Source organism: Papio anubis, chromosome 4, assembly GCF_008728515.1.
Source record: "Papio anubis isolate 15944 chromosome 4, Panubis1.0, whole genome shotgun sequence".
NCBI lineage: Eukaryota > Metazoa > Chordata > Mammalia > Primates > Cercopithecidae > Papio > Papio anubis.
This window is the reverse complement of record NC_044979.1, coordinates 126,410,970-126,435,885: the sequence shown is the minus strand read 5'-3', so window position 1 is coordinate 126,435,885 and position 24,916 is coordinate 126,410,970. Positions and strand designations below refer to the sequence as shown.

The window sequence follows — 24,916 nt, the reverse complement described above, 5'->3', positions numbered from 1 at the left end:
CCAAAGCAAGTAGGAGTAGCTATTCTTATATCAGATGGAACTTTAAAGAAATACCAGTTAAAAAAAAAAAAAAAAGAGGGACATTTTATCATGATGCAAGACTTTTTCCAACAGGAAAATACCACAATCCTAAATATGTATGCACCCAACACTGGAGCTCTCAAATTTCTAAAACAATGACTACTGGACATAAAAAATAAGGCAGACAGTAACAAAATGATAGTGGAAAACTTCAATACTCCACTGACAGCACTAGACAGGTCAACAAGACAGAAAGTCAACAAAGAAACAATGGACTTTAGCTATACCCTAGAACAAATGGACTTAACAGATATTTACAGAACATTCTACCCAACAACTGCAGAATATGCATATATTTTTAAAAGACACATGGTTTCGCCATGTAGGCCATGCTGGTCTTGAGCTCCTGACCTCAAGTGATTGTCCCACTGCAGTTCCCCTAAGTGCTGAGATTACAGGCATGAACCACAGGGCCCAGCCTATAGACACAAAAATCCTTAACAAAATACTAGCTAACTGAATCCAACAACATATTAAAAAGATAATCCACCATAATCAAGTGGGTTTTATAGCCAATGATTCAGGGATAATTTAACATACCCAAGTCAATAAATGTGATACACCACATAAACAGAATTTTTCAAAAAAAATTACGTAATTATTTCAATAGATGGAGAAAAAGCATTTGACAAAATCCAGCATCCCTTTATGATTAAAAGCATCAGCAAAATTGGCATACCAAGGACATGCCTTAATATAATAAAAGCCATATATGACAAACCTACTGCCAACATAATACTAAATGGGGAAAAGTTGAAAGCATTTCCTCTGGGAACTGGAACAAGACAAAAATGCTCACTCTCACCACTTCTATTCAACATAGTACTCGGCATCCTAACCAGAACAATCAGACAAGAGAAAGAAATAAAGGGCATCCAAATCAGTAATCAGTAAAGAGGAGCTGAAACTAATTGTTTCCTTATGATATAATTGTATACCCAGAAAACACTAAAGTCTCCTTCAAAAATCTCCTAGAACCAATAAATAAATTAGCAAAGTTTCAGAATATAAAATCAATGTGCACATATTAGTAGCTCTGCTATATACCAAAAGTGTCCAAGCTGAGAATCGAATTAAGAACTCAACCCCTTCTACAGTAGCTGCACAAAAAATAAAATACTTAGGAATATAGCTAACCAAGGAAGTGAAAGACCTCTACAAGAAAAACTACAAAACACTGCTGAAAGAAATTGTAGACGACACAAATAAAAACACATCCCATGCTCATGGATGGGTAGAATCAATATTCTAAAAATGACCATACTGCCAAAAGCAATCTACAAATTCAATGCAATTCCCATCAGAGTACTAACACTATTCTTCACAGAACTACAAAAAAAAAAATCCTAAAATTCATATGGAACCAAAAAAGAGCTTGCATAGCCAAAGCAAGACTAAGCAAAAGAAACAAATCAAAAGGCATCATATTACCCAACTTCAAACTATACAATAAGGCCACACTCAACAAAACAGCACAGTACCGGTATAAAAATAGAGACATAGAACAACAGAACAGAATGGAGAACCCAGAAATAAACACAAATACTTACACCCAACTGATCTTTGACAAAACAAACAAAAACATAAAGTGGGAAAAGGACACCCTATTCAACAAATGGTGCTGGGATAATTGGCAAGCCACATGTAGAAGAATGAAACTTGATTCTCATCTTTCACGTTATACAAAAATCAACTCAAGATGGATCAAGAACTTAAATTTAAGACCTGAAACTATAAAAATTCTAGAAGATAACATCAGAACACCCTTCTAGGCATTGGCTTAGTCAAGGATTTCATGACCAATAACTCCAAAGCAAATGCAATGAAAACAAAGATAAATAGCTGGGACTTAATTAACCTAAAGAGCTTTTGCATGGCAAAAGGAACAGTGAGCAAAGTAAAAAGCAACCCACAGAGAGGGAGAAAATCTTCACAATTTATATATCTGACACAAGACTAATGTCCAGAATCTACAACAAACTGAAACAAATCAGCCAGAAAAAAAAAAAAAATCTCATCAAAAAGTGGGCTAAGGATATAAATAGACAATTCTCAAAAGAAGATATAAAAATGGCCAGGAAACATGAAAAAATGCTCAACATCACAAACGGTCAGGGAAATGCAAATCAAAACCATAATGTGATGCCACCTTGCTCCTGTAAGAAGGGCCATAATAAAAAATAATAAAAAAATAATAAACGTTGGTGTGGATGGAGTGAAAAGGAAACACTTCTACACTGCTAGTGGAAATGTAAACTAGTACAGTCACTATGGAAAACAGTGTGGAGATTTCTTAAAGAACTAAAGGGAGAACTACCATTTGATCTAGTAATCCTACTATTGGGTATCTACCCAGAGGAAAAGAAGTTATTATTAAAAAAAAAATACTTGCACACGCACGTTTATAGCAGCATAATTTGGAACTGCAAAAATGTGGAAACAACTCAAATGCCCATCAATCAGCAAGTGGATAAAGTGGATAAAGAAACTGTGAATGTTCGAATACTACTCAGAAATGGAAAACCAAACATCATATGTTCTCACTCATAAGTGGGAGCTAAGCTATAAGGATGTAAACGCATCAGGTAAAACACTACAAATTGGATTCAGTGTATACTACTCAGGTGATGGGTACACCAAAACCTCAGAAATCACCACAAAAGAATTTACTCATGTAACCAATGCCACCTGTTCCAAAAAATTAGTGGAAATAAAAAATTAAAAAAAAAAAAAGACTGAAAGGGAACCCTGAGTTCATCCAGCCTTATTTTTCTCATTTTGCAAAGGAAGGACAGAGGTTGGAGACAGTGCCAACTTCACATAGCCTTTAAGAGATCAACTCCAGACCTCAAATCACACCCTCTGACCCCAAGCTCAAGGTACTTTTTTGCCTCCTAGTATTACTCCGTCTCTTCAAACAAGAAACAGCCAAGCTGAGAAGGAGAATGGTCACACCCAACCTAGATTCTATTCTCCTGGGCACTGCTTTCCCTGTGGGACCTACCTATTTAATTCCCAGTGCTCATACTATGCCCAAACCCTGGAAGAATGTGACCTTTGAATCTCTGTGCACCACAGGAACTAGCAGACATTAAAAGTAATAATAATGGGCTGGGCACACAGGTTTCTGCCTGTGGTCTCAGCTATTCAGGAGGATGAGGAGGGAGAATATGTTAAGCTCAGGAGTTCCAGGCTGCAATAAGCAATGTTTGCACCATTGCACTCCAGCCTGAGAGTGCAGAAAAAGTTATAATGACAAAATAAAAAGAGAAATTTACCAATTACTAAGGAAGTCTAGAAAGGCTAGGTGTACACCCTCTAAATCTAAAATAACAGTTTTAAAATAAAAATATTTTATTTAGTAAAAATAAATAAGATAAAAACCACTTTCTTTTTACCCTGAGATAGTAGGTAGAACTTGATTTTTGGTTCAAAGCGCTTATTACTAAGCCTAACACAAATAATTTGGCAAATAGGTTCTACCAATAATAAGTCTCTCATTACTTTAAAAAGTCACTAAATTATTTTTGAAACATATTTAATTTTTATATTAAAGCTAAGATGAGCCTATTCATACCTAGAAAATTTGTGGTCTGGAGGCAGTTTGAAGATGGCCAAATCGGAACAGCTCCAGTCTACAGCTCCCAGCATGAGTGACACAGGAGACAGGTGATTTCTGCATTTCCAATTGAGGTACTGGGTTCACCTCACTGGGGCTTGTTGGACTGTGGGTGCAGGACAGTGGGTGCAGCCCACCGAGTATGAGCCAAAGCAGGACAAGGCATCGCCTCCTGTGAGAAGCACAGGAGGTCAGGGAATTCCTTTTCTTAGCCAAGGGAAGCTGTGACAGATGGCACCTGAAAATTGGGTCACTCCCACACTAATACTGCACTTTTCTAAAGGTCTTAGCAAACAGCACACCAGGAGATTATATCCTGCACCTGGCTTGGTGAGTCCCACAGACACGGAACCTCGCTCATTGCTAGCACAGCAGTCTGAGATTGAACTGCAAGGTGGCAGTGAGGCTGGGGGAGGGGCGCCCACCATTGCTGAGGCTTGAGTAGGTAAACAAAGTGTCCAGGAAGCTCGAACTGGGTGGAGCCCACTGCAGCTCTAGGAGGCCTGCCAGCCTCTCTAGACTAAACCTCTGGGGGCAGGGCATAGCTGAACAAAAGGCAGCAGAAACCTCTGCAGGCTTAAATGTCCCTGTCTGACAGCTTTGAAGAGAGTAGTGGTTCTCCCAGCACAGAGTTTGAGATCTGAGAATGGACAGACTGCCTCCTCAAGTGGGTCCCTGACCCCTGAGTAGCCTAACTGGAAGGTAATCCCCAGTAGGGGTAGACTGACACCTCACATGGACTGGTACCCTCTGAGATGAAGCTTCCTTACAGAGGAACGATCAGGCAGCAACATTTGCTGTTCAGCAATATTCGCTGTTCTGCAGCCTCCGCTGCTGAAACCCAGGCAAACAGGGTCTGGAGTGGACCTCCAGCAAACTCCAAGACCTACAGCTGAGGGTCCTGACTGTTAGAAGGAAAACTAACAAGCAGAAAGGACATCCACACCAAAACCCCATCCATATATCACCATCATCAAAGACCAAAGGTAGATAAAACCACAAAGATGGGGAAAAAACAGAGCAGAAAAGCTGAAAATTCTAAAAATCAGAGCGCCTCTCCCCCTCCAAAGGAACGCAGCTCCTCGCCAGCAATGGAACAAAGCTGGATGGAGAATGACTTTGAAAAGTTGAGAGAAGAAGGCTTCAGATGATCAAACTTCTCCAAGCTAAAGGAGGAAGTTGGAACTCATCACAAAGAAGCCAAAAACCTGGAAAAAAGATTAGATGAATGGCTAACTAGAATAACCAGTGTAGAGAAGTCCTTAAATGACCTCATGGAGCTCAAAACCATGGCGTGAGAATTATGTGATGAATGCACAAGCTTCAGTAGCTGATGAGATCAACTAGAGGAAAGGGAATCAGTGATTGAAGATCAAATGAATGAAATGAAGCGAGAAGAGAAGTTTATAGAAAAGAGTAAAAAGAAATTAACAAAGCCTCCAAGAAAAAAGGGATTATGTGAAAAGACCAAATCTACATCTGATTGGTGTACCTGAAAGAGATGGGGAGAATGAAACCAAGTTGGAAAACACTCTTCGGGATATTATCCAGGAGAACTTCCCCAACCTAGTAAGGCAGGCCAACATTCAAATTCAGGAAAGACAGAGAACGTCACAAAGATACTCCTTGAGAAAAGCAACTCCCAGATACATAATTGTCAGATTCACCAAAGTTGAAATGAAGGAAAAAATGTTAAGGGCAGCCAGAGAGAAAGGTCGGGTTACCCACAAAGGGAAGCCCATCAGACTAACAGCAGATTTCTCAGCAGAAACTCTACAAGCCAGAAGAGAGTGTGGGCCAATATTCAACATTCTTAAAGAAAAGAATTTTCAACCCATAATTTCATATCCAGCCAAACTAAGCTTCATAAATGAAGGAGAAATAAAATCCTTTACTGACAAGAAAATGCTGAGAGACTTTGTCACCACCAGGCCTGCCTTACAAGAGCTCCTGAAGGAAGCACTAAACATGGAAAGGAATAACCGGTACTAGTCACTGCAAAAACATGCCAAACTGTAAAGACCATCGATGCTAGGAAGAAACTGCATCAACTAATGAGCAAAATAAACAGCTAACATCAAATGACAGGAACGAATTCACACAATAATATTAACCTTAAATGTAAATGGGCTAAATGCTCCAATTGAAAGACACATACTGGCAAATTGAATAAAGAGTCAAGACCCATCAGTGTGCTGTATTCAGGAGACCCATCTCATGTGCAGAGAAAACATAGGCTCAAAATAAAAGGATAGAGGAAGATCTACTAAGCAAATGGAAAAAAAAAAAAAAAAAAAAAAGGTAGCGGGATGCAATCCTACTCTCTGATAAAACAGACTTTAAATCAACAAAGATCAAAAGAGACAAAGAAGGCCATTACTTAATGGTAAAGGGATCAATTCAACAGGAAGAGCTAACTATCCTAAATATATATACACCCAATACAGGATCACCCAGATTCATAAAGCAAGTCCTTAGAGACCTACAAAGAGACTTAGACTCCCACACAATAATAATGGGAGACTTTAACACCCCACTGTCAACACTAGACAGATCAATGAGACAGAAAGTTAACAGGATATCCAGGAATTGAACTCAGCTCTGCACCAAGCAGACCTAATAGACATCTACAGAACTCTCCACTCCAAATCAACAGAATATACATTCTTCTCAGTACCACATCAAACTTATTCCAAAATTGACCACATAGGTAGAAGTAAAGCACTCCTCAGCAAATGTAAAAGAACACAAATTATAAAAAACTGTCTCTCAGATCACAGTGCAATCAACTAGAACTCAGGATTAAGAAACTCAATCAAAACCTCTCAACTACATGGAAACTGAACAACCTGCTCCTGAATGACTACTGGGTACATGATGAAATGAAGGCAGAAATAAAGATGTTCTTTGAAACCAATGAGAACAAAGATACAACATACCAGAATCTCTGGGACACATTTAAAGCAGTGTATAGAGGGAAATTTATAGCACTGAATGTCCACAAGAGAAAGCTGGAAAGATCTAAAATTGACACCCTAACATCACAATTAAAAGAACTAGAGAAGCAAGAGCAAACACATTCAAAAGCTAGCAGAAGGCAAGAAATAACTAAGATCAGAGCAGAACTGAAGGAGATAGAGACACAAAAAACCCTCCAAAAAATCAATGAATCCAGGAGCTGGTTTTTGAAAAGATCAACAAAATTGATAGACCGCTAGCAAGACTAATGCAGAAGAAAAGAGAAGAACCAAGTAGATGCAATAAAACATGATAAAGGGGATATCACCACCGACCCCACAGAAATACAAACTACCATCAGAGAATACTATAAACACCTCTATGCAAATAAACTAGAAAATCTAGAAGAAATGGATAATTTCCTGGACCCTCACACTTTCCCAAGACTAAACCAGGAAAAAGTTGAATCCCTGAATAGACCAATAACAGGCTCTGAAATTGAGGCAATAATAGCCTACCAGCCAGAAAAAGTCCAGGACCAGTCTGATTCACAGCCGAATTCTACCAGAGGTACAAGAAAGAGCTGGTATTATTCCTTCTGAAACTATTCCAATCAATAGAAAAAGAGGGAATCCTCCCTAACTCATTTTATGAGGCCAACATCATCCTGATACCAAAGCCTGGCAGAGACACAACAAAAAAAGAGAATTTTAGACCAATATCCCTGATGAACATCGATGCAAAAATCCTCAATAAAATACTGGCAAACCAAATCCAGCAGCACATCAAAAAGCTTATCCACCATGATCAAGTGGGCTTCATCCCTGGGATGCAAGGCTGGTTCAACATACGGAAATCAATAAACGTAATCCAGCATATAAACAGAACCAAAGACAAAACCACATAATTATCTCAATAGATGCAGAAAAGGCCTTTGACAAAATTCAACAGCCCTTCATACTAAAAACTCTCAATAAATTCGGTATTGATGGAATGTATCTCAAAATAATAAGAGCTATTTATGACAAACCCACAGCCAATATCATACTGAATGGGCAAAAACTGGAAGCATTCCCTTTGAAAAGTGGGACAAGACGGGGATGCCCTCTCTCACCACTCCTATTCAACATAGTGTTGGAAGTTCTGGCTAGGGCAATCAGGCAAGAGAAAGAAAGAAAGGGTATTCAGTTAGGACAAGAAGAAGTCGAATTGTCCCTCTTTGCACATGACATGATTGTATATTTAGAAAACCCCATTGTCTCAGCCCAAAATCTCCTTAAGCTGATAAGCAACTTCCGCAAAGTCTCAGGATACAAAATGAATGTGCAAAAATCACAAGCATTCTTATACACCAGTAACAGACAAACAGAGAGTCAAATCATAAATGAACTCCCATTCACAATAGCTTCAAAGAGAATAAAATACCTAGGAATCCAACTTACAAGGGATGTGAAGGACTTCTTCAAGGAGAACTACAAACCACTGCTCAGTGAAATAAAAGATGACACAAATGGAAAAACATACCATGCTCTTGGATAGGTAGAATCAATATTGTGAAAATGGCCATACTGCCCAAGGTAATTTATAGATTCAATGCCATCCCCATTAAGCTACCAATGACTTTCTTCACAGAATTGGAAAAAACTGCTTTAAGGTTCATATGGAACCAAAAAAGACCCCACATTGCCAAGACAATCCTAAACCAAAAGAACCAAGCTGGAGGCATCATGCTACCTGACTTCAAACTATACTACAAGGCTACAGTAACCAAAACAGCATGGTACTGGTACCAAAACAGAGATACAGACCAATGGAACAGAACAGAGCCCTCATTAATAATACCACACATCTACAGCTATCTGATCTTTGACAAACCTGACAAAAACAAGAAATGGGGAAAGGATTTCCTATTTAATAAATGATGCTGGGAAAATTGGCTAGCCATAAGTAGAAAGCTGAAACTGGATCCTTTCCTTACTCCTTATACAAAAATTAATTCAAGATGGGTTAGAGACTTAAATGTTAGACCTAAAACCATAAAAACCCTAGAAGAAAACCTAGGTAATACCATTCAGGACATAGGCATGGGCAAGGACTTCATGACTAAAACACCAAAAGCTATGGCAACAAAAGCCAAAATTGACAAATGGGATCTAATTAAACTAAAGAGCTTCTGCACAGCAAAAGAAACTACTATCAGAGTGAACAGAATGGGAGAAAATTTTTGCAATCTACTCATCTGACAAAGGGCTAATATCCAGAACCTACAAAGAACTCAAACAAATTTACCAGATAAAACAACAACTCCATCAAAAAGTGGGCAAAGGATATGAACAGACACTTCTTAAAAGAAGACATTCATACAGCCAAGAGACACATGAAAAAACGCTCATCATCACTTGCCATCAGAGAAATGCAAATCAAAACCTCAATGAGATACCATCTCACACCAGTTAGAATGGCAATCATTAAAAAATCAGGAAACAGGTGCTAGAGAGGATGTGGAGAAATAGGAGCACTTTTACACTGTTGGTGGGACTGTAAACTAGTTCAACCATTGTGGAAAACAGTGTGGCAATTCCTCAAGGATCTAGAACTAGAAATACCATTTGACCCAGCCATCCCATTACTGGGTATATACCCAAAGGATTATAAATCATGCTGCTCTAAAGACACATGCACATGTATGTTTATTGCAGCACTGTTCACAATAGCAAAGACTTGGAGTCAATGCAAATGTCCATCAGTGACAGACTGGATTAAGAAAATGTGGCACATATACACCATGGAATACTACGCAGCTATAAAAAAGGATGAGTTTGTGTCCTTTGTAGGGACATGGATGCCACTGGAAACCATCATTCTCAGCAAACTATTGCAAGAACAGAAAACCAAACACCACATGTTCTCACTCATAGGTGGGAATTGAACATTGAGATCACTTGGACACAGGAAGGGGTACATCACACACTGGGGCCTATTGTGGGGAGGGGACAAGAGGGAGGGATAGCATTAGGACATATACCTAATGTAAATGACGAGTTAATGGGTACAGCACACCAACATGGCACATGTATACATATGTAACAAACCTGCACATTGTGCACATGTACCCTAGAACTTATAGTATAATAATAATAAAAAAAGAATAATCAAGATGGTTTTGAACATTGGAGAGAAGTGTTTGTATAGGTTCACTTCAACATGAACAATATTTGCAAGAAATAAAATTTAAGTGGAGAAAAAAATTTAAAAAAAAATAAAGATATTCAACGCTATTCAAACATTTCTGTAGGAAAGGGAGAACGTACCTTCAGCAGGCACCTGGCTTCAAGTTGCAAAATTACCTCTTGTCATAAAGATGTGAAAAGTTATTTTGTCATTGATTATAACCAATTAATATACAAGTATGTCTTTGCAATCTCTTAAGCAGATTGACTGTGATGCATGTCACATTCTGGTTTAATTGTGTAATGAAACAGTTTTCTTTCTGTTGTGTCATTGTGGAGTTACTCTGGGGCTGCAGAAAACTTTTAATTTTATATTCCAAACACTGTTTTAAGTTACCACACATGATATAAACATATAAGGTGCCAACCATGCTTTAATCTAGATGGGTCTTTCTATCTCAGGTTTCCAGTCAACTCACAATTGTTCTGCAAAATGCATGCTGTCCCCTGAATATGCAGGCAGATCGTGCCTCTGCCTATTTGGTATCTAGTCCTGTATAATCACATCTAGAGAAGCTAGACCCGATGTCTAAATACTTCACAGAAACAGCAATCAACCATTTTACCTCTTTCAGTGACTCTCGTGTCTTTAGACCTTAAGCTGATTCAGAGGCCATGGGGCCCAGAAACCCAGTTAGAGTAACTTTCATGCATTGACTAGACATGTAGGCATGAGACTTTCCACTTTCCCCTTTCTCCTCTTTTTAAAATGCCCACAAATGTGTAGATGACACCTGTTGCTACTCCACCCATCCAGGACCTAAATTTGCAGCTCCAAATTCTGAATCTCGGTCTTGAGATTTGGGGGGAGAAAAACCTTTATTTGAGAAATGCAAATTATTTTAGTTATAAGGTTCAAAGAGACATTAAAATTAGACCACAGGTATGTCTTTCTCCCTTCTTTGAACTGTGTATTTACTTGTTGAAACTGCTTGCTATTGCCACAAGTAGGTATAAATTAAACTAATAATGACATGCTGGACACTATAACTCACACCCTATAGCTTAACAATGTATATCCAATTAGTAGTCAATGTTAATTTTTGTGAATAAAAATAATTTCTGACAAACCAATATGTATGAGCCCACTCTCTGTCCTCTCATTTTGCCTTCACAAATCCACTTGTAACTGCTACTCATCCAAGTGTAGATTCCAGGCAACTTGAATTTTTGCTCCCAGGTTACAATCCTCAGGTTACAATCCTCTGGGTTGGTTCAAATGAACTATTCATGTTGCATCAGTGATTTCCTTTTAGGTAGACATATCATTTAGAATGTGCTAGAGCAGCCTCTAAGAGGGAATCTCTTTTTTGTTGTACTCTGCTTGCTGTAACACTCAAGAATGCAGAGCCAGGTTGATTCGACCTAGAATCTGCATAAAAGGTCTGGCCTCTGCCTAATATTTACAAAGCAGGGCCAGACTTTGGATTGAGAATGTACAGGAAACCAGCAGGAGGCATTTTCTGCATTGTGAGATGTCAACACAGACATCTTAAAGCCCCCCCTTTAAGAGCGTGGCTCTTTGAACTTTTCAGATCTTGTTCAATGACCTGCTACAGTAATGTAAGAGGCTCCAGATGTAAATAGAATCTGATGGCAGAATCTGTAAGTGTAAACAGGCATCTTAGGAGTGAGAGATCAAGGTCACAAAGTATCCAGAGCCATGGCCACAACTATACCTACCTGTAAAATAGGATACTGGAGTATTCTTGTCCTTCCTACCCAAGAGCTTGCCAATCAAGACAGGTGATCCAGGTTCTGGAGGTCCACCAGGGCAGTTCCATTTTCTATTTAGAATCAGCCCGAGTCTGCCCTGCTTAGCTTATCCTTAAGCAATCAGCCCAGGGTCACTGGGAATCTTCTCACAATCACCTAGGCATCTCTCAGACATTTGAGGATGTCCACAGCAGAACTGTGTCAGGCTGACAAAAACAGTTAATTCAGCTTCTCTCTCAGTGTAAGAGAAATGAGTCATCCTGTGTTTGTCCCTCCCCTCATACAAGAGATGTCTTTGCTTGGTACCCAGATGAGTACGTTCCCTGGTACGTACCCAGTTCCCTGGTATGTCAGTGAAAAACAAGGAGGAGGTCTGGAGACTCAAACAGATAAACTAATTGCTACCATTTCATATGGCCATTAGAAAAATAGATGAAGCATTATTGTCCCTACCATCCAGGAACTGTTAGTTTAGACAAGCAACTGAATTCAACTTGGTTGAATTAAGCATCATATGGTTAGCACAATGAATAGATGTGTGCAAAAAAAAAAAAAAAAAAAAGGGGGGGGGTTATTTTGGCAACTTTCTTTATATTTTTGTAACTTCTGATGTCATCATTTGAGTGGATGTTTACGGACAAAAGCGTTGTTTTATTATTCTTATTTCTTATACCTTGCTAAGAATACATATTTATCTTCTAATAAAATTACCCTACAAAACCCTAAGAGATTTGTTTAAATTGCTTATTAGCATATGTTATAAAATTAACAGGGCAGTGGCTACAAAAGATTAAAATTTCACAACTGTGTGATTTAGTTTTCTTTTAGGTAAACTTAGGAAAAACAGAACTGGAAATACCCCAGGGGCATAGAGAGCAGAATTCTACATAGGGTCCACTCTCTCTGCCCCAGCCCTGTTCAGATTCACCCTTTTTGGAGGCCTTATTTAGGTCTGGCCCCACCCTGGAGCCTTGTCTCACAGAACTGATTAGAAGAGATCAGAGTATTGGATAGTGAATCCTGCAGCCTTTCTAGAGCCAGTGCACACAATTTTCTGAAACCCAAAAGCAGATAAATAGAAAAAAATGTATGAATCTTAATTTTTAAATTTTTATTAAAACCAGTGCTTGCAGAGATATTCCATATAGCAAACTGTTTTCTATTCCTGCAGATGCAGTAGTTGCTCCACAAGTCACAAAAAATAAATATAAACACAATAAAAATTTATTTAAGCTACATTAAACTTTTTCTTTCTGTATCCTTCTCCTCTGTCTGTATTTAGCTTTTATTCTGTACATTTTTAAATAAAATCAGTGACAGAGAAACAGAACAAATAAAAATGCTGCACTTTTAATGTAAATCCTGAGAATTATTAAACATTTAGTACCAGCTCCCAAGGTGTTGTGAGGATTAAATCACATGTGTAATTCCCAGTAAAGTGCTCTGTAATATCCTCTTCAGCACACAGTACCTGCTTTATAAGCATTGCATTAGTACATGTGAAAATATTTTTCAAATGCAGATTTATTCAGATACGGCTGCCTTCTGTTTGTTCTGTAAACTTTAGAGCCAGCAAAGAATATGAAAGTTGATTGTCTTCATTTGTCCTAGAAGTATTTGTGTCGTGACAAGAATGCTGAGTGTAAGGGACTGTGCTGTGCCTGTTTTCTCTAACTAATGCTAATAACGAGCCCAGGAGGAGCATTCACAGGGGACTTGTTTGAAACACCCATTCATGAACCCTTTCCAAACCTGCAGAATCTCATTACATAGAGTGGGGCCAAAATCAGCAAGTGATTTATAAGCTCAATGCTTGGAAGGCAATGCTTAGCTAAGTGGTTATTAGCCCAGGCTTCTAATTAGGATTACATGACCAATTTGCAGAAATTTCTTTACTCGTGCCCTTTCCACATGTTTATTACTCTGGGTGGAAGCATCCATGTTGTTTTAGTTAAGTTTCTCATGTGACTCCAAGGTGAAGACAGAATCAGGTATGAGTTGTTCAAGATACATTCATGTGAATTGAGTTGCGTTTTGTTTTGTTTTTTGAGACCCACTCTTGCTCTGTCACCCAGGCTGGAGTGCAGTGGCATGATCTTTGCTCACTTCAACCCTGCTAATTTTTTGTTGTTGTTAGAGATAGGGTTTCACCATGTTGGCCAGGCTGGTCTTGAACTCCTGGCCTCAAGTGATCCACTCGCCTCTGCCTCCCAAAGTGCTGGAATTAGAGTTGTCAGCCACTGTGCCCAGCCTGAGAGTTAAGTTTTCTTTTGCAATAAAGGGTGGTCACAGGGTTGTACCTATTTGGATTTGGTAGGAAGAGGGCAGTGTGGCCCATATTTCCATTACCGTAGCAGAAATTACTGGTGTCTATGGCAGTGGAGGGCACATTAGGACAGGAACAGGGAAATTTACTTTTTTTTTTTTTTTTTTTTTTTAAGACAATCTCATTTTGTTGCCCAGGTTGGAGTGCAGTGGCGTGATCTCTGCTCACTGCAAGCTCCACCTCCTGGTTTCATGGCATTCTCCTGCCTCAGCCTCCAGAGTAGCTGGTACTCTGCCACCACACCTAGCTAATTTTTGTATTTTTACTAGAGATGGGGTTTCACCATGTTAGCCAGGATGGTCTCAATCTCCTGACCTCGTGATCCGCCCGCCTCGGCCTCCCAAAGTGCTGGGATTATAGGCGTGAGCCACCATACCTGATCGGAAACTTATGTTTTTATTTCCATGGAGCAGATTATTTTTCCTGAATTTCTTCTGTTATAAAGGACAAAAATGGGTGGACTTTTTCTGCAGGTCTTGATCCTTCTGCCTGTGGGTGTGGTGGTAGCAAGTAAACAGGTGGTGCTGACACCTTTAAAAGCATATTCCCAACATGCAGGTGTAATTTGTCCATAGAATCTCATCTTAAAAGGAATCCCAGAGAAAGAGGAGAAAGAGGAAAAAATGGCCCTTTTTTTTTTTTAGCTTAACGTGTCTCAGATGGAGAGCTGTGTCCACTCTGCCTCCTGGGATGACATGCGTTTAGTTCTTGCAAACCTTTACTTCTCTAATTGTGTTGTTTCTCCCTAATGAGTTTGTTTTAACTACTTTTTAAAATTCTTGTGATAGTCAAGGGTCCCTGAAAAACGTTTTTTCCTACGTACCAGAGGCTTCTCTACGTCTCTACGTCATGGCTCTTTATATGCTATGTAGAAATCTCATTATGAGTTTATAATCTGCAACATGAAAAATGTTCCCTCTGTGGCTGCTGAACATGGGAAGGTGTGACTACTCAAGATTCCTATTGGGGAAAAGCTGGGGTCTTTAGTAAAGAAGGAGAACATGTAATGTTGAGGTTCCATCTCTGTTCTCCATTAGCTCTATGCAGAACACGATTAACAAAATGTTCTTTCAAACAGAATGGCATTTATTACTCAGAAAGTTCTGTAACAAATTATTAGGAGATGGATACCTGCTCTTTAGGGCGCTAAAGAAAGATTACTTAAAATCACTATTAAAAATTACAGAACATGCGAATTATCTGTATCTTGAAGTTCTCATAAAATTAATTTTTTTGTGGTTAAATTCAAACTCTAATTTACTTTTGAGATCAGTATCACAGCAGTGATGCTGCATTTTTCTGTGTGCATCAGCACATTACAAAAATTTGTCCTAGTGCAGTTGATGTTAATGATTCACTTGGTTAAAGAGCTCTTGGACAGATTTCTTTACTATAATTATTTTTCTCTTCATTATGAAGTATCTTTATGCTGCTGATGTGCATAAACCGTAACATTTAATCTGGCAGCTGCCTTTCTTAGGTTTTCTGTGCATGTATCTGCCTTAGGAAAATGAAAACTGTCATCCCTTTTTACAGGCGAGAGAAACTGGGAAAAACATGGGCTCATCCACTTACTGGATGTTTGACAGTAAGTGGGCCAAAAACATTGACATTACTGGTGAACTTGTTAGAAATTTAGAATATCAAACGATTCCAGATCTTCTGAAAAGATAATCTGCATTAACAAGATCTCAAGTTTATCATACACATTAAAACTTGTGAGGTACTTTTTTTTTTTTTTTTTGAGATGGAGTCTCGCCGTGTTGCCCAGGCTGGAGTGCAGTGGCCTGATCTCAGCTCACTGCAAGCTCCGCCTCCCGGGTTTAGGCCATTCTCCTGCCTCAGCCTCCCGAGTAGCTGGGACTACAGGTGCCCACCACCTTGCCCAGCTAGTTTTTTTAATTTTTTAGTAGAGACGGGGTTTCATCGTGTTAGCCAGGATGGTCTGGATCTCCTGACCTCGTGATCCGCCCGTCTCGGCCTCCCAAAGTGCTGGGATTACAGTCTTGAGCCAGTGCGCCCGGTCGTAAGGCACCTTTTAACTCAACATGTCTTTTTCATCTCAAAAATATACACAACTCATTCTGTATGATGCAGATATAGCATTTAAAAATAGACATGTTTGTGTTTATGCCCTAATTTATACTCTATTAACCGGAAAAGTACCATATATACACACAGATGTTGTGGCTCTTATGCCACTTTCTTTTCTCAGGGTTAGATAATACATTAGAAAATATTTCTATGTTAAGAATTATTTTAGGGATAATTTCATTCACTCCTGTAAGTCAGAACCAGTTTTCTTTACTGTCTTATTTTACCTTGAAATTTAAAATTACGCCCATGGTCACTTGGCAAATGTATGTGATTTTGTGTGTGTGTGTGTTTTTGTGTTTTTCAGGGACCATTGATGTTTATGGATGTGGCCATAGAATTCTCTTTGGAGGAGTGGCAGTGCCTGGACAGTGCACAGCAGAGTTTATATAGGCATGTGATGTTAGAGAACTACAGAAACCTGGTTTTCTTGGGTGAGGGTAACTTCAATACACATTTTCTAATATATCCTAAAGGTTTTATTTCTCTTTTTTCTAGAATGTTTTTTGGTGATTTATGCTTTGCATAAATGAGTTTTGGATCCCTGTTTTCAAAAAAAATCTTTCAGATTTGTCATTGTAGAAAATAGTTTCTTCAAGATATTTCATCTTTACCATAACTTCCTGCATTCCTGAGCTGATCTTTATCATTCAGTCTTGATTAGTGGTAATTTTTGAAATTTATTGGCATAAAATATTTTTGCCCATACCTTAAAATCTAACTCCCAACACCAATTGTTTTGATTCAGTAGTACCAGGTAGTGAAATTAAGAAACTACAAATTTAAAATATTTTCTAAATCTTTAGAAATTTTTGTCATAAATTAGCATTTGGGGATTAATGTACTAGAATATTCTATTACATTCTCTTTACTGAGCACACTACTAGGTTGGTAATTGGATAATATGTGCAAGATTTATGTTATTTATTTTCAATAAAACAGGTATTGCTATCTGTAAGCCAGACCTGATTAGCTGTCTGGAGCAAGAAAAAGAGCCCTGGGATATGAAGAGACCTGAGATGGTAGCTAAACATTCAGGTAAGTGAGAGTGAATACACAGATGGCACAGAGAAGAGGTCAAAAGGCCAAGGAGAAGGCCACTGCTTAAAATGTGATTTGGTAAGCTGTGTTCCAAAGGAAATAGTTTCTGGAAAACCTGAGTTTTGTTTTTTTTTTTTTTTTCTCTCTCGCATAGGACATTTTCTGTCTTGTTTTTCAGTTCTCTAAGGATTCCTTTTTCCCTTTAGTGATCTGTCTTCAGTTTCACAGTGAAAGCCAATGTCCTCTTCATGGGATATAAAAGACTGCACAATCTGACTGTTGTTGTTGTTGTTGTTGTTGTTGTTTTGGGGGATACACAAATGTGCATAATTTTGAGAAACTCTACGTTAAACAGTTTTTTAAATTCTTTTTGCATCAAGTCTGAAATGTGTGAGTAGTGGTTTCTGTTCCATTGTTATTTGTTGTTGTTGTTGTTTATTTTTCTGTGTATTCCATTCTGTTTTTACTACTATGGTTTTGAAATATAGTTGCATATGTAAGACATACGCAGTGCCAGTATACATTTTCAGGATTTGGCTATTTTGGATTGGCTTTTTCTTTTTATTTGGCAAGACAGATTTGCTGCTGGTATTTGCTACAGCTATTTTCTTGAGGACTTTGACAATGTCACACAGTTCCCTTCTAGCCTGCAAAATTTTCTTGAGAAATTCACTCGTTACCTCATAAGACTATTCTTATAAATAACACATCATTTTTATCTTGAAACTCACAAGATTCTCTTGTCTGTGACTTTTAAAATTGTGCTTATATATGTTCTTATTGTAAATATCTTTGCATGTATCTAGTTTCTTTGTTAAGCTTTTTCATTTTTACATCATTTTTTCTTATAATATATCAGTTCCTTTTTTGTATTTTCTACCTTCACAATTTCTGTTTTTTGATATTTTTAGTATTTCTGTTATCCCAATTTTTCTGATTTTTAATAGTTGTCTGTGTTCCTATTTCATTCATGGAGTATTATTCAATTTATGTTAACTTTTTAAAATTAATTTTTTTAATGGTTGCTTTCTGAAAATTTTATAATATTTGATATAGCTATGTTGCCCTAAAATTTTGTATACATTGTAATCTTTAATTTAAATTTGAACATTGAAAACAAGCTACCTATCACAGTGTCTATAATGTAGCTTTGTCCTGGCAACGTCTGAAACCGTTTGTCTTAGCTAGAGATCCTGAGAGTCTTTCAAATACGTTCTTAGGATGTGTCTTGTCTGAAATGTTCTAGTTGTTTTTTAGTTAAAAGACTTTATTCATGTTTCTTCTTAATAGTCATCACTTGCTACAACTGTTCTCTGTCTGTAGTATAGTCTCTTTCCTGCTGTAACATTTACCTTTGATCTCAGCAGACTCAAAATGTCATTCCAAAGTATACCACTGTTAATTTTTGCACTTTATGTTGTAGGAGACAGAAACCAGTGTCAGCAAAAGCTCCTAATAAAGTCAGAAATAAAGATGTGGGTGTGTTATTTTTCTTGTCTTTTGAAAAAGAAAGCAAAAGTTGGTCATTTACTTCTAAAGACACTATGTTATATTGAGAAACAGAAAGAACTGTGTTGGGTAAATGTAACAGACTTTTCTTTTCCTTTGATGTAACTTTTGGCATTGTGCTAACCTGGAACACTACACACACTTAACTCATTTATAATTTTCCACAAATGCATTTTGGTCAGTATGCTTTTGTTACATTTATGTGCCTATGAAGGAATTCAAACCTGTGGTATTTTGCTATGCCATCTTGCTTATGTAGTTTGTGTAACTTTATGGGTTAGATTTGTAAAGTATATTCATCTGAGTTGAGCAAGTGAAGTAATTTGTTATTTTTATTTCTTTCAGTTATGTTTTATTATTTTGCCCAACACCTTTGGCCAGAGCAGAATGTAAGAGATTCTTTCCAAAAAGTGACCCTAAGAAGATACAGAAAATGTGGATATGAGAATTTAAAGTTAAGAAAAGGCTGTAAAAGTGTGGTTGAGTGTAAGCAGCACAAAGGAGATTATAGTGGACTTAACCAATGTTTGAAAACTACCTTGAGCAAAATATTTCAATGTGATAAATATGTAAAAGTTTTCCATAAAATTTCAAATTCAAATAGACACAAGATGAGGCATACTGAAGAGAAACCCTACAAATGTAAAGAATGTGGCAAAACATTTTGCATGCTTTCACACCTAACTCAACATAAAAGAATCCATATTAGAGTGAATTTCTACAAATATGAAGAATGTGGAAGAGCCTTTAACTGGTCCTCAACCCTTAATAAACATAAGAGAATTCATACGAGAGAAAAACCTTACAAATGTAAACAATGTGGCAAAGCCTTTAACCAGACCTCATACCTTGTTAGACATAAGAGAATTCATACTGAAGAGAAACCCTACAAATGTGAAGAATGTGGCAGAGCCTTTAACCAGTCATCAACTCTTACTACACATAATACGATTCATACTGGGGGAAAACCCTGCAAATGTGAGAAATGTGATAGAGCTTTTAAGCAAGCCTCAAAGCTTACTGAACATAAGTTAATTCATACTGGAGAGAAACCATACAAATGTAAAGAATGTGGCAAGGTTTTTAACCAGTTCTCAACCTTTAATACACATAAGATCATTCATCTGGGAGAGAAACCTTATGAATGTGAAGAATGTGGCAAAGCTTTTAACTGATCCTCAAAACTTACTGAACATAAGTGCATTCATACTGGAGAGAAACTGTACAAATGTGAAGAATGTGGTAAAGCCTTTAACCAGTCCTCAACCCTTACTACACATAAGAGAATTCATAGTGGAGAGAAGCCCTACAAATGTGAAGAATGTGGCAAAGCTTTTAAACAATCTTCAAACCTTACCATAAAAAAATTCATACCGGAGAGAAACCCTACAAATGTGAGGAATGTGGCAAAGCATTTAACTGATCTTCAAACCTTACTGAACATAAGTAAATTCATACTGCAGAGAAATTCTACAAATGTGAAGAATGTGGCAAAGCTTTTAACCAACTCTCAAACCTTACTAGACATAAGCTAATTCATACTGGAGAGAAACCCTACAAATGTGGAGAATGTGGCAAAGCCTTTAACCAGTCCTCAGCCCTTAGTGCACATAAGATAATCCACACTGGAGAGAATCCCTACAAATGTAGAGAATCTGGCAAAGTTTTCCACCTATCCTCAAAACTTAGTACACATAAGAAAATTCATACTGGAGAGAAACTCTACAAATGTGAAGAATGTGGCAAAGCCTTTAACCGATCTTCAACCCTTATTGGACATAAGATAATTCATACTGGAGAGAAACCCTACAAATGTGAAGAATCTGGCAAAGCTTTTAACCTGTCCTCCAACCTTACTGCACATAAAAAAATTCATCTTGGAGAGAAACCCTACAAGTGTGAAGAATGTGGCAAAGCTTTTAACTGATCTTCAACACTTACTACACATAAGATAATTCATACTGAAGAGAAACAGTACAAATGTGATGAATGTGGCAAAGCTTTTACCCGATCCTCAAAACTCATTGAACATAAGAAAATTCATACTGGAGAGAAACCTTACAAGTGTGAAGAATGTGGCAAAACTTCTAATAATTTCTCAACTTTTACTAAACATAAGATGATTCATACTGGAGAGAAGCTATACAAAGGTGATGAATGTGACAAAGCTTTTACCCGATCTTTGACCCTTACTACACATAAGATAATTCATACTGGAGAGAAACCCTACAAATGTGAAGAATGTGGCAAAGCTTTTAATCGATCATCAAACCTTACTGAACATAAAAAAATTCATACTGGAGAAAAATCCTACAAATGTGAAGAATGTGGCAAAGCTTTTAACCGATCTTCAAACCTTACTAAACATAAGAAAATTCATACTGGAGAGAAACCCTACAAATGTGAAGAATGTGGAAAAGCTTTTAACCAGTTCTCAACCCGTACTACACATAAAATAATTCATACTGGAGAGAAACCATATAAATGTGAAGAATGTGGCAAAACTTTCAACTTATACGTAAACCTTACTACACATAAGAAAATTCATACTGGAGAGAAACCCTGCAAGTGTGAAGAATGTGGCAAAGCTTTTAACCAAGTGTCAACTCTTACTATAGACAAAAGAATTCATACAGTAGAGAAACCTTACAAATGTGAAGAATGTGGCAAAACTTTCAGTCAATCCTCAAAACTTACTACACATAAGAAAATTCATACAGGAGAGAAACCTTACAAATGTGAAAAATGTGGTAAAGCTTTTAACCAGTCTTCAACCCTTTCTACACATAAAATAATTCACACTGGAGAGAAATGCTACAAATGTGAAGAATGTGGCAAAGTTTTTAACAGATCTTCAAACCTTACAGAACATAAAAAAATTCATACAGGAGAGAAATCCTACAAATGTGAAGAATGTGGCAAGGCCTTTAACTGGTCCTCAACTCTTACTAAGCATAAGGTAATTCATACTGGAGAGAAACCCTACAAATGTAAAGAATGTGGTAAAGCTTTTAAACAGTTCTCACACCTTGCTGTACATAAGATAATTCATACTGGAGAGAAACTCTACAAATGTGAAGAATGTGGCAAAGCTTTTAACTTATCCTCAAACCTTACTGCACATAAGAAAAATCATACTGGAGCAAAACCCTACAAATGTGAAGAATATGGCAAAGCTAACCTATCCTCAACCCTTACTCCACGTAAGACAATTCATACTTGAGAGAAACCCTGCAAATGTGAACAATGTGGCAATGCTTTTAACTAAATCTCAAACTTTACTAAACCTAAGAAAATTAATACTGGAAACTTTACAAACCTAAAAGATGAGACAATGATTTTGAAAACACCTTCAAACTTTTCTAACCATAAAAGCAATCATACTGGTGAGAAATCCTAAAAATGTGAAGAATGTGACAAAGCCTTTAAATGGTTGTCACACTTGATTATAAGGAAGATAATTTATACTGGAGAAAACTCCCAGAAGTGCGAAGAATGTGGTAAAAATTTTAATTAATTTTCACACCTTATTGCACAGGAAAGCCCTTCAGAAAAATTGTACAAATATAAATGTGGAAAAGCCATTAATACCTGGTTACATCTTACTCAACATTAGAGAGTTGTTGCTTAATAAAAGCATTATAAATGCAGTTAGTGTAAAAAACTCAGAAAACAAAAACTTTCTTTTTTAGATGGAGTCTTGCTCTGTCACCCAGGCTGGAATGCAGTGATGTGATCTTGGCTTACTGCAACCTCTGCCTCCCAGGTTCAAGCAATTCTCCTGCCTTAGCCTCCAGAGTAGCTGAGACTACAGGCGCACACCACCACGTTTGGCTAATTGTTTTTATTTTTAGTAGAGACTGACTGTCACCATGTGGGCCACCCTGGTCTTGAACTCCTGACCTCAAATGATCAACCTGCCTCTGCCTCCCAAATTGCTGGGATTATAGGTGTGAGTTGCTGTGCCTGACAAATATAAGCCTTTAAAGAGATATAAGCAGTTTGAAGACAAACATTAGGAACATAAAGAGGGTTGTAGTGTCTTTACTTGTATCACAGATTTTGTTGTACACATTATGTACTAAAGGAAAATCCTGAAGCAGTGATCAAATTTTGATTAACATCAGGGAGTTTATATTGGAGAAAAACTGCAAATGTAATATATTTGGAAAAACATTTTTTCAGGAACTACTGCTTAGAAAACACCAGGGGACTCATACTAAAATATATTTTTGAAGATGCAGTAAGTATAAAATAAATTTAATGCAAAATTAACTGGGTGTAAATATCAGAGAATTCACAGTAGAAATATCTAAGGCACTGACACTTCAGACATTGCACTTAATCAGTGTGCTGAGTACAGAAAATGCTCCAAAATTAAAGTTGATAGATAAATTATTTGTATATAACTTTAAAAGAGGTAGAAATATTTTTAGTTATAATTACATTTAAAGTATACTTTTTTCTTTGAAAAAATTACAGAATTTTTAAAAAGTGAGTGATGTAATTCAACTCAAATTACTTCATGCTCTTCATTCCTATTGTATTCACATGTAAAAGCATGTGATCAATTGTTGCTTCATCAAAGACATGAGACATTCTTTTTTGTTAGGTGGGCATTATTTTTGACCTTTCCTATGGAAGAGTAAAGACATTACAATGTAGGATGCATGATAAAAATCTAAGTGGACAGGCACTTTGTGTTTAATTTATAATATTGATTGATATATGAGGGAGGTGTTCAGAGGAATATTCTTCTGCATTCTACTGAAAATATCTTTTGTTTTAGTTAAAATTAAATTAAAATTAGTAGTATATCATTTTACTAATTGTATTTCTATGTAATAAAATGCAGCACATTTAAAAAATTTTAGATTATTGTGAAGTTAATTTTTTAATTAAACTTTTTTTTAACGTGTTAAGACCATTGTGCATTCAATGAAGTGTTATTACGCCACTAACTTTAACCTATCCCACCTTACTCAAGGGTGTAGGTAAAAGATAGTGACATTGTACTGTTTAATAACATAGTGGACTAACATCTCTAATAATTTCTCTTGCCAGTGACTTTAAACTAAAGAACTTAATTAAAGAATATTGTTCCCATAGGTTAAATTTTTATTCTTTTTTCTTATTTAAACATATTTTTCTTAAATTTTATGGGTACATAGTGTATGTGTATATTTATGCCATATATGGCATATTTTGATACAGGCATATAAATATATATTAATCACATTAGGGCAAATGAAGTACCCATCAACTCCAGCGTTTATCATTTGTATTACAAACCAATTCTATACTTCTAGTTACTTTAAAATGTACAAGTAAATTGCTGTTGACTATAGGGTCATTTTCATGGGCATAATAAAAATTATATACAAGTATAAATAAAATCCCGAGTCTTAAAATTCTGAGTTCTGCCTAAACATTTTTAAAATTTTGTTATGTATTTTTCTTTGAACATGTCTCTCTGCCTGCAAACATAACAGAATTTTAGTATTGGTTTACATAGAGTTAACTATACACATATGTTACCCTAAAAATAAACCTTAGGTGCCAGAAAATTATGGAGTGGTTTTGTGTGAGTGTGAGTTTGTACCTATTTTCAAAAGAAAAGAGCAATATTGGAACAAAACAAATATTTTAATAAAGTAATTTACTAGACCACTGAAAACTTCAAAAATGCTGAAAGTAAATATATACTCTGCTTTGTATTGAATTCATTACTTTCAAATCTTCTGACTTATGATTCAGAATCTCTCCATGCAAATGTTGTTTTTACTTGCCTCTTAGTCATGCTAGACCTATAATTTTCTTGTTTCTTACCATTTTTTTCTTTTATAGTTTATGAGGTATTTATTATGTGAGCTGTTCATGGATTGTAAGAATGATTTTTATAAAATTTAATACTGCACACAAGATAATTTTAGGTGTATTTCCAAAATTGTTTATTAATTATATTGTATTTAGTTAGAACATTCCATTTGTTCTTTTAAATGGAGAATCCTATATAAGCCTATATTTCTTATTCTTTTCTCTTGTTATAATTGACGTAAGTTTATTTATTTACTGAGCCAGTTTGTTCAGGTAAGAACTAGGAATACTTCATAAGTTATGAGGATGTTTTTATATATAAATGTGGCAAACAAATATGACAGTGGTTGCTGTGTAACAGATGCTCCATAATAGGCTGTAAACATTCCTGCTGGAGTTAGTTTGTAACTTCAAGTCAGAGATGGAAAATACCAATAGTGAAGAAATAATATTGATTCTTCATGTGCAGATAACGCTTTTTTTCCATGCTGCAAAGCTAAATCTTGCTGAATTTAAAAAGAAATT

The 24,916-nt window shown here is 36.7% G+C and overlaps 1 protein-coding gene across 1 annotated transcript; it reads left to right on the top strand.

Annotated features, from left to right (window-relative positions):
• The first annotated feature begins 15,882 nt into the window (after positions 1 to 15,882).
• LOC101015079 (zinc finger protein 85-like) lies at positions 15,883 to 24,148 on the top strand. The gene is given in 4 exon segments (XM_021935201.2): positions 15,883 to 16,458; positions 16,967 to 17,062; positions 18,920 to 19,927; positions 19,930 to 24,148. Coding segments are annotated over 4 exon segments (3,090 nt in total). The 5' UTR covers positions 15,883 to 16,340; the 3' UTR covers positions 21,798 to 24,148.
• The last annotated feature ends 768 nt before the right edge of the window (positions 24,149 to 24,916 follow it).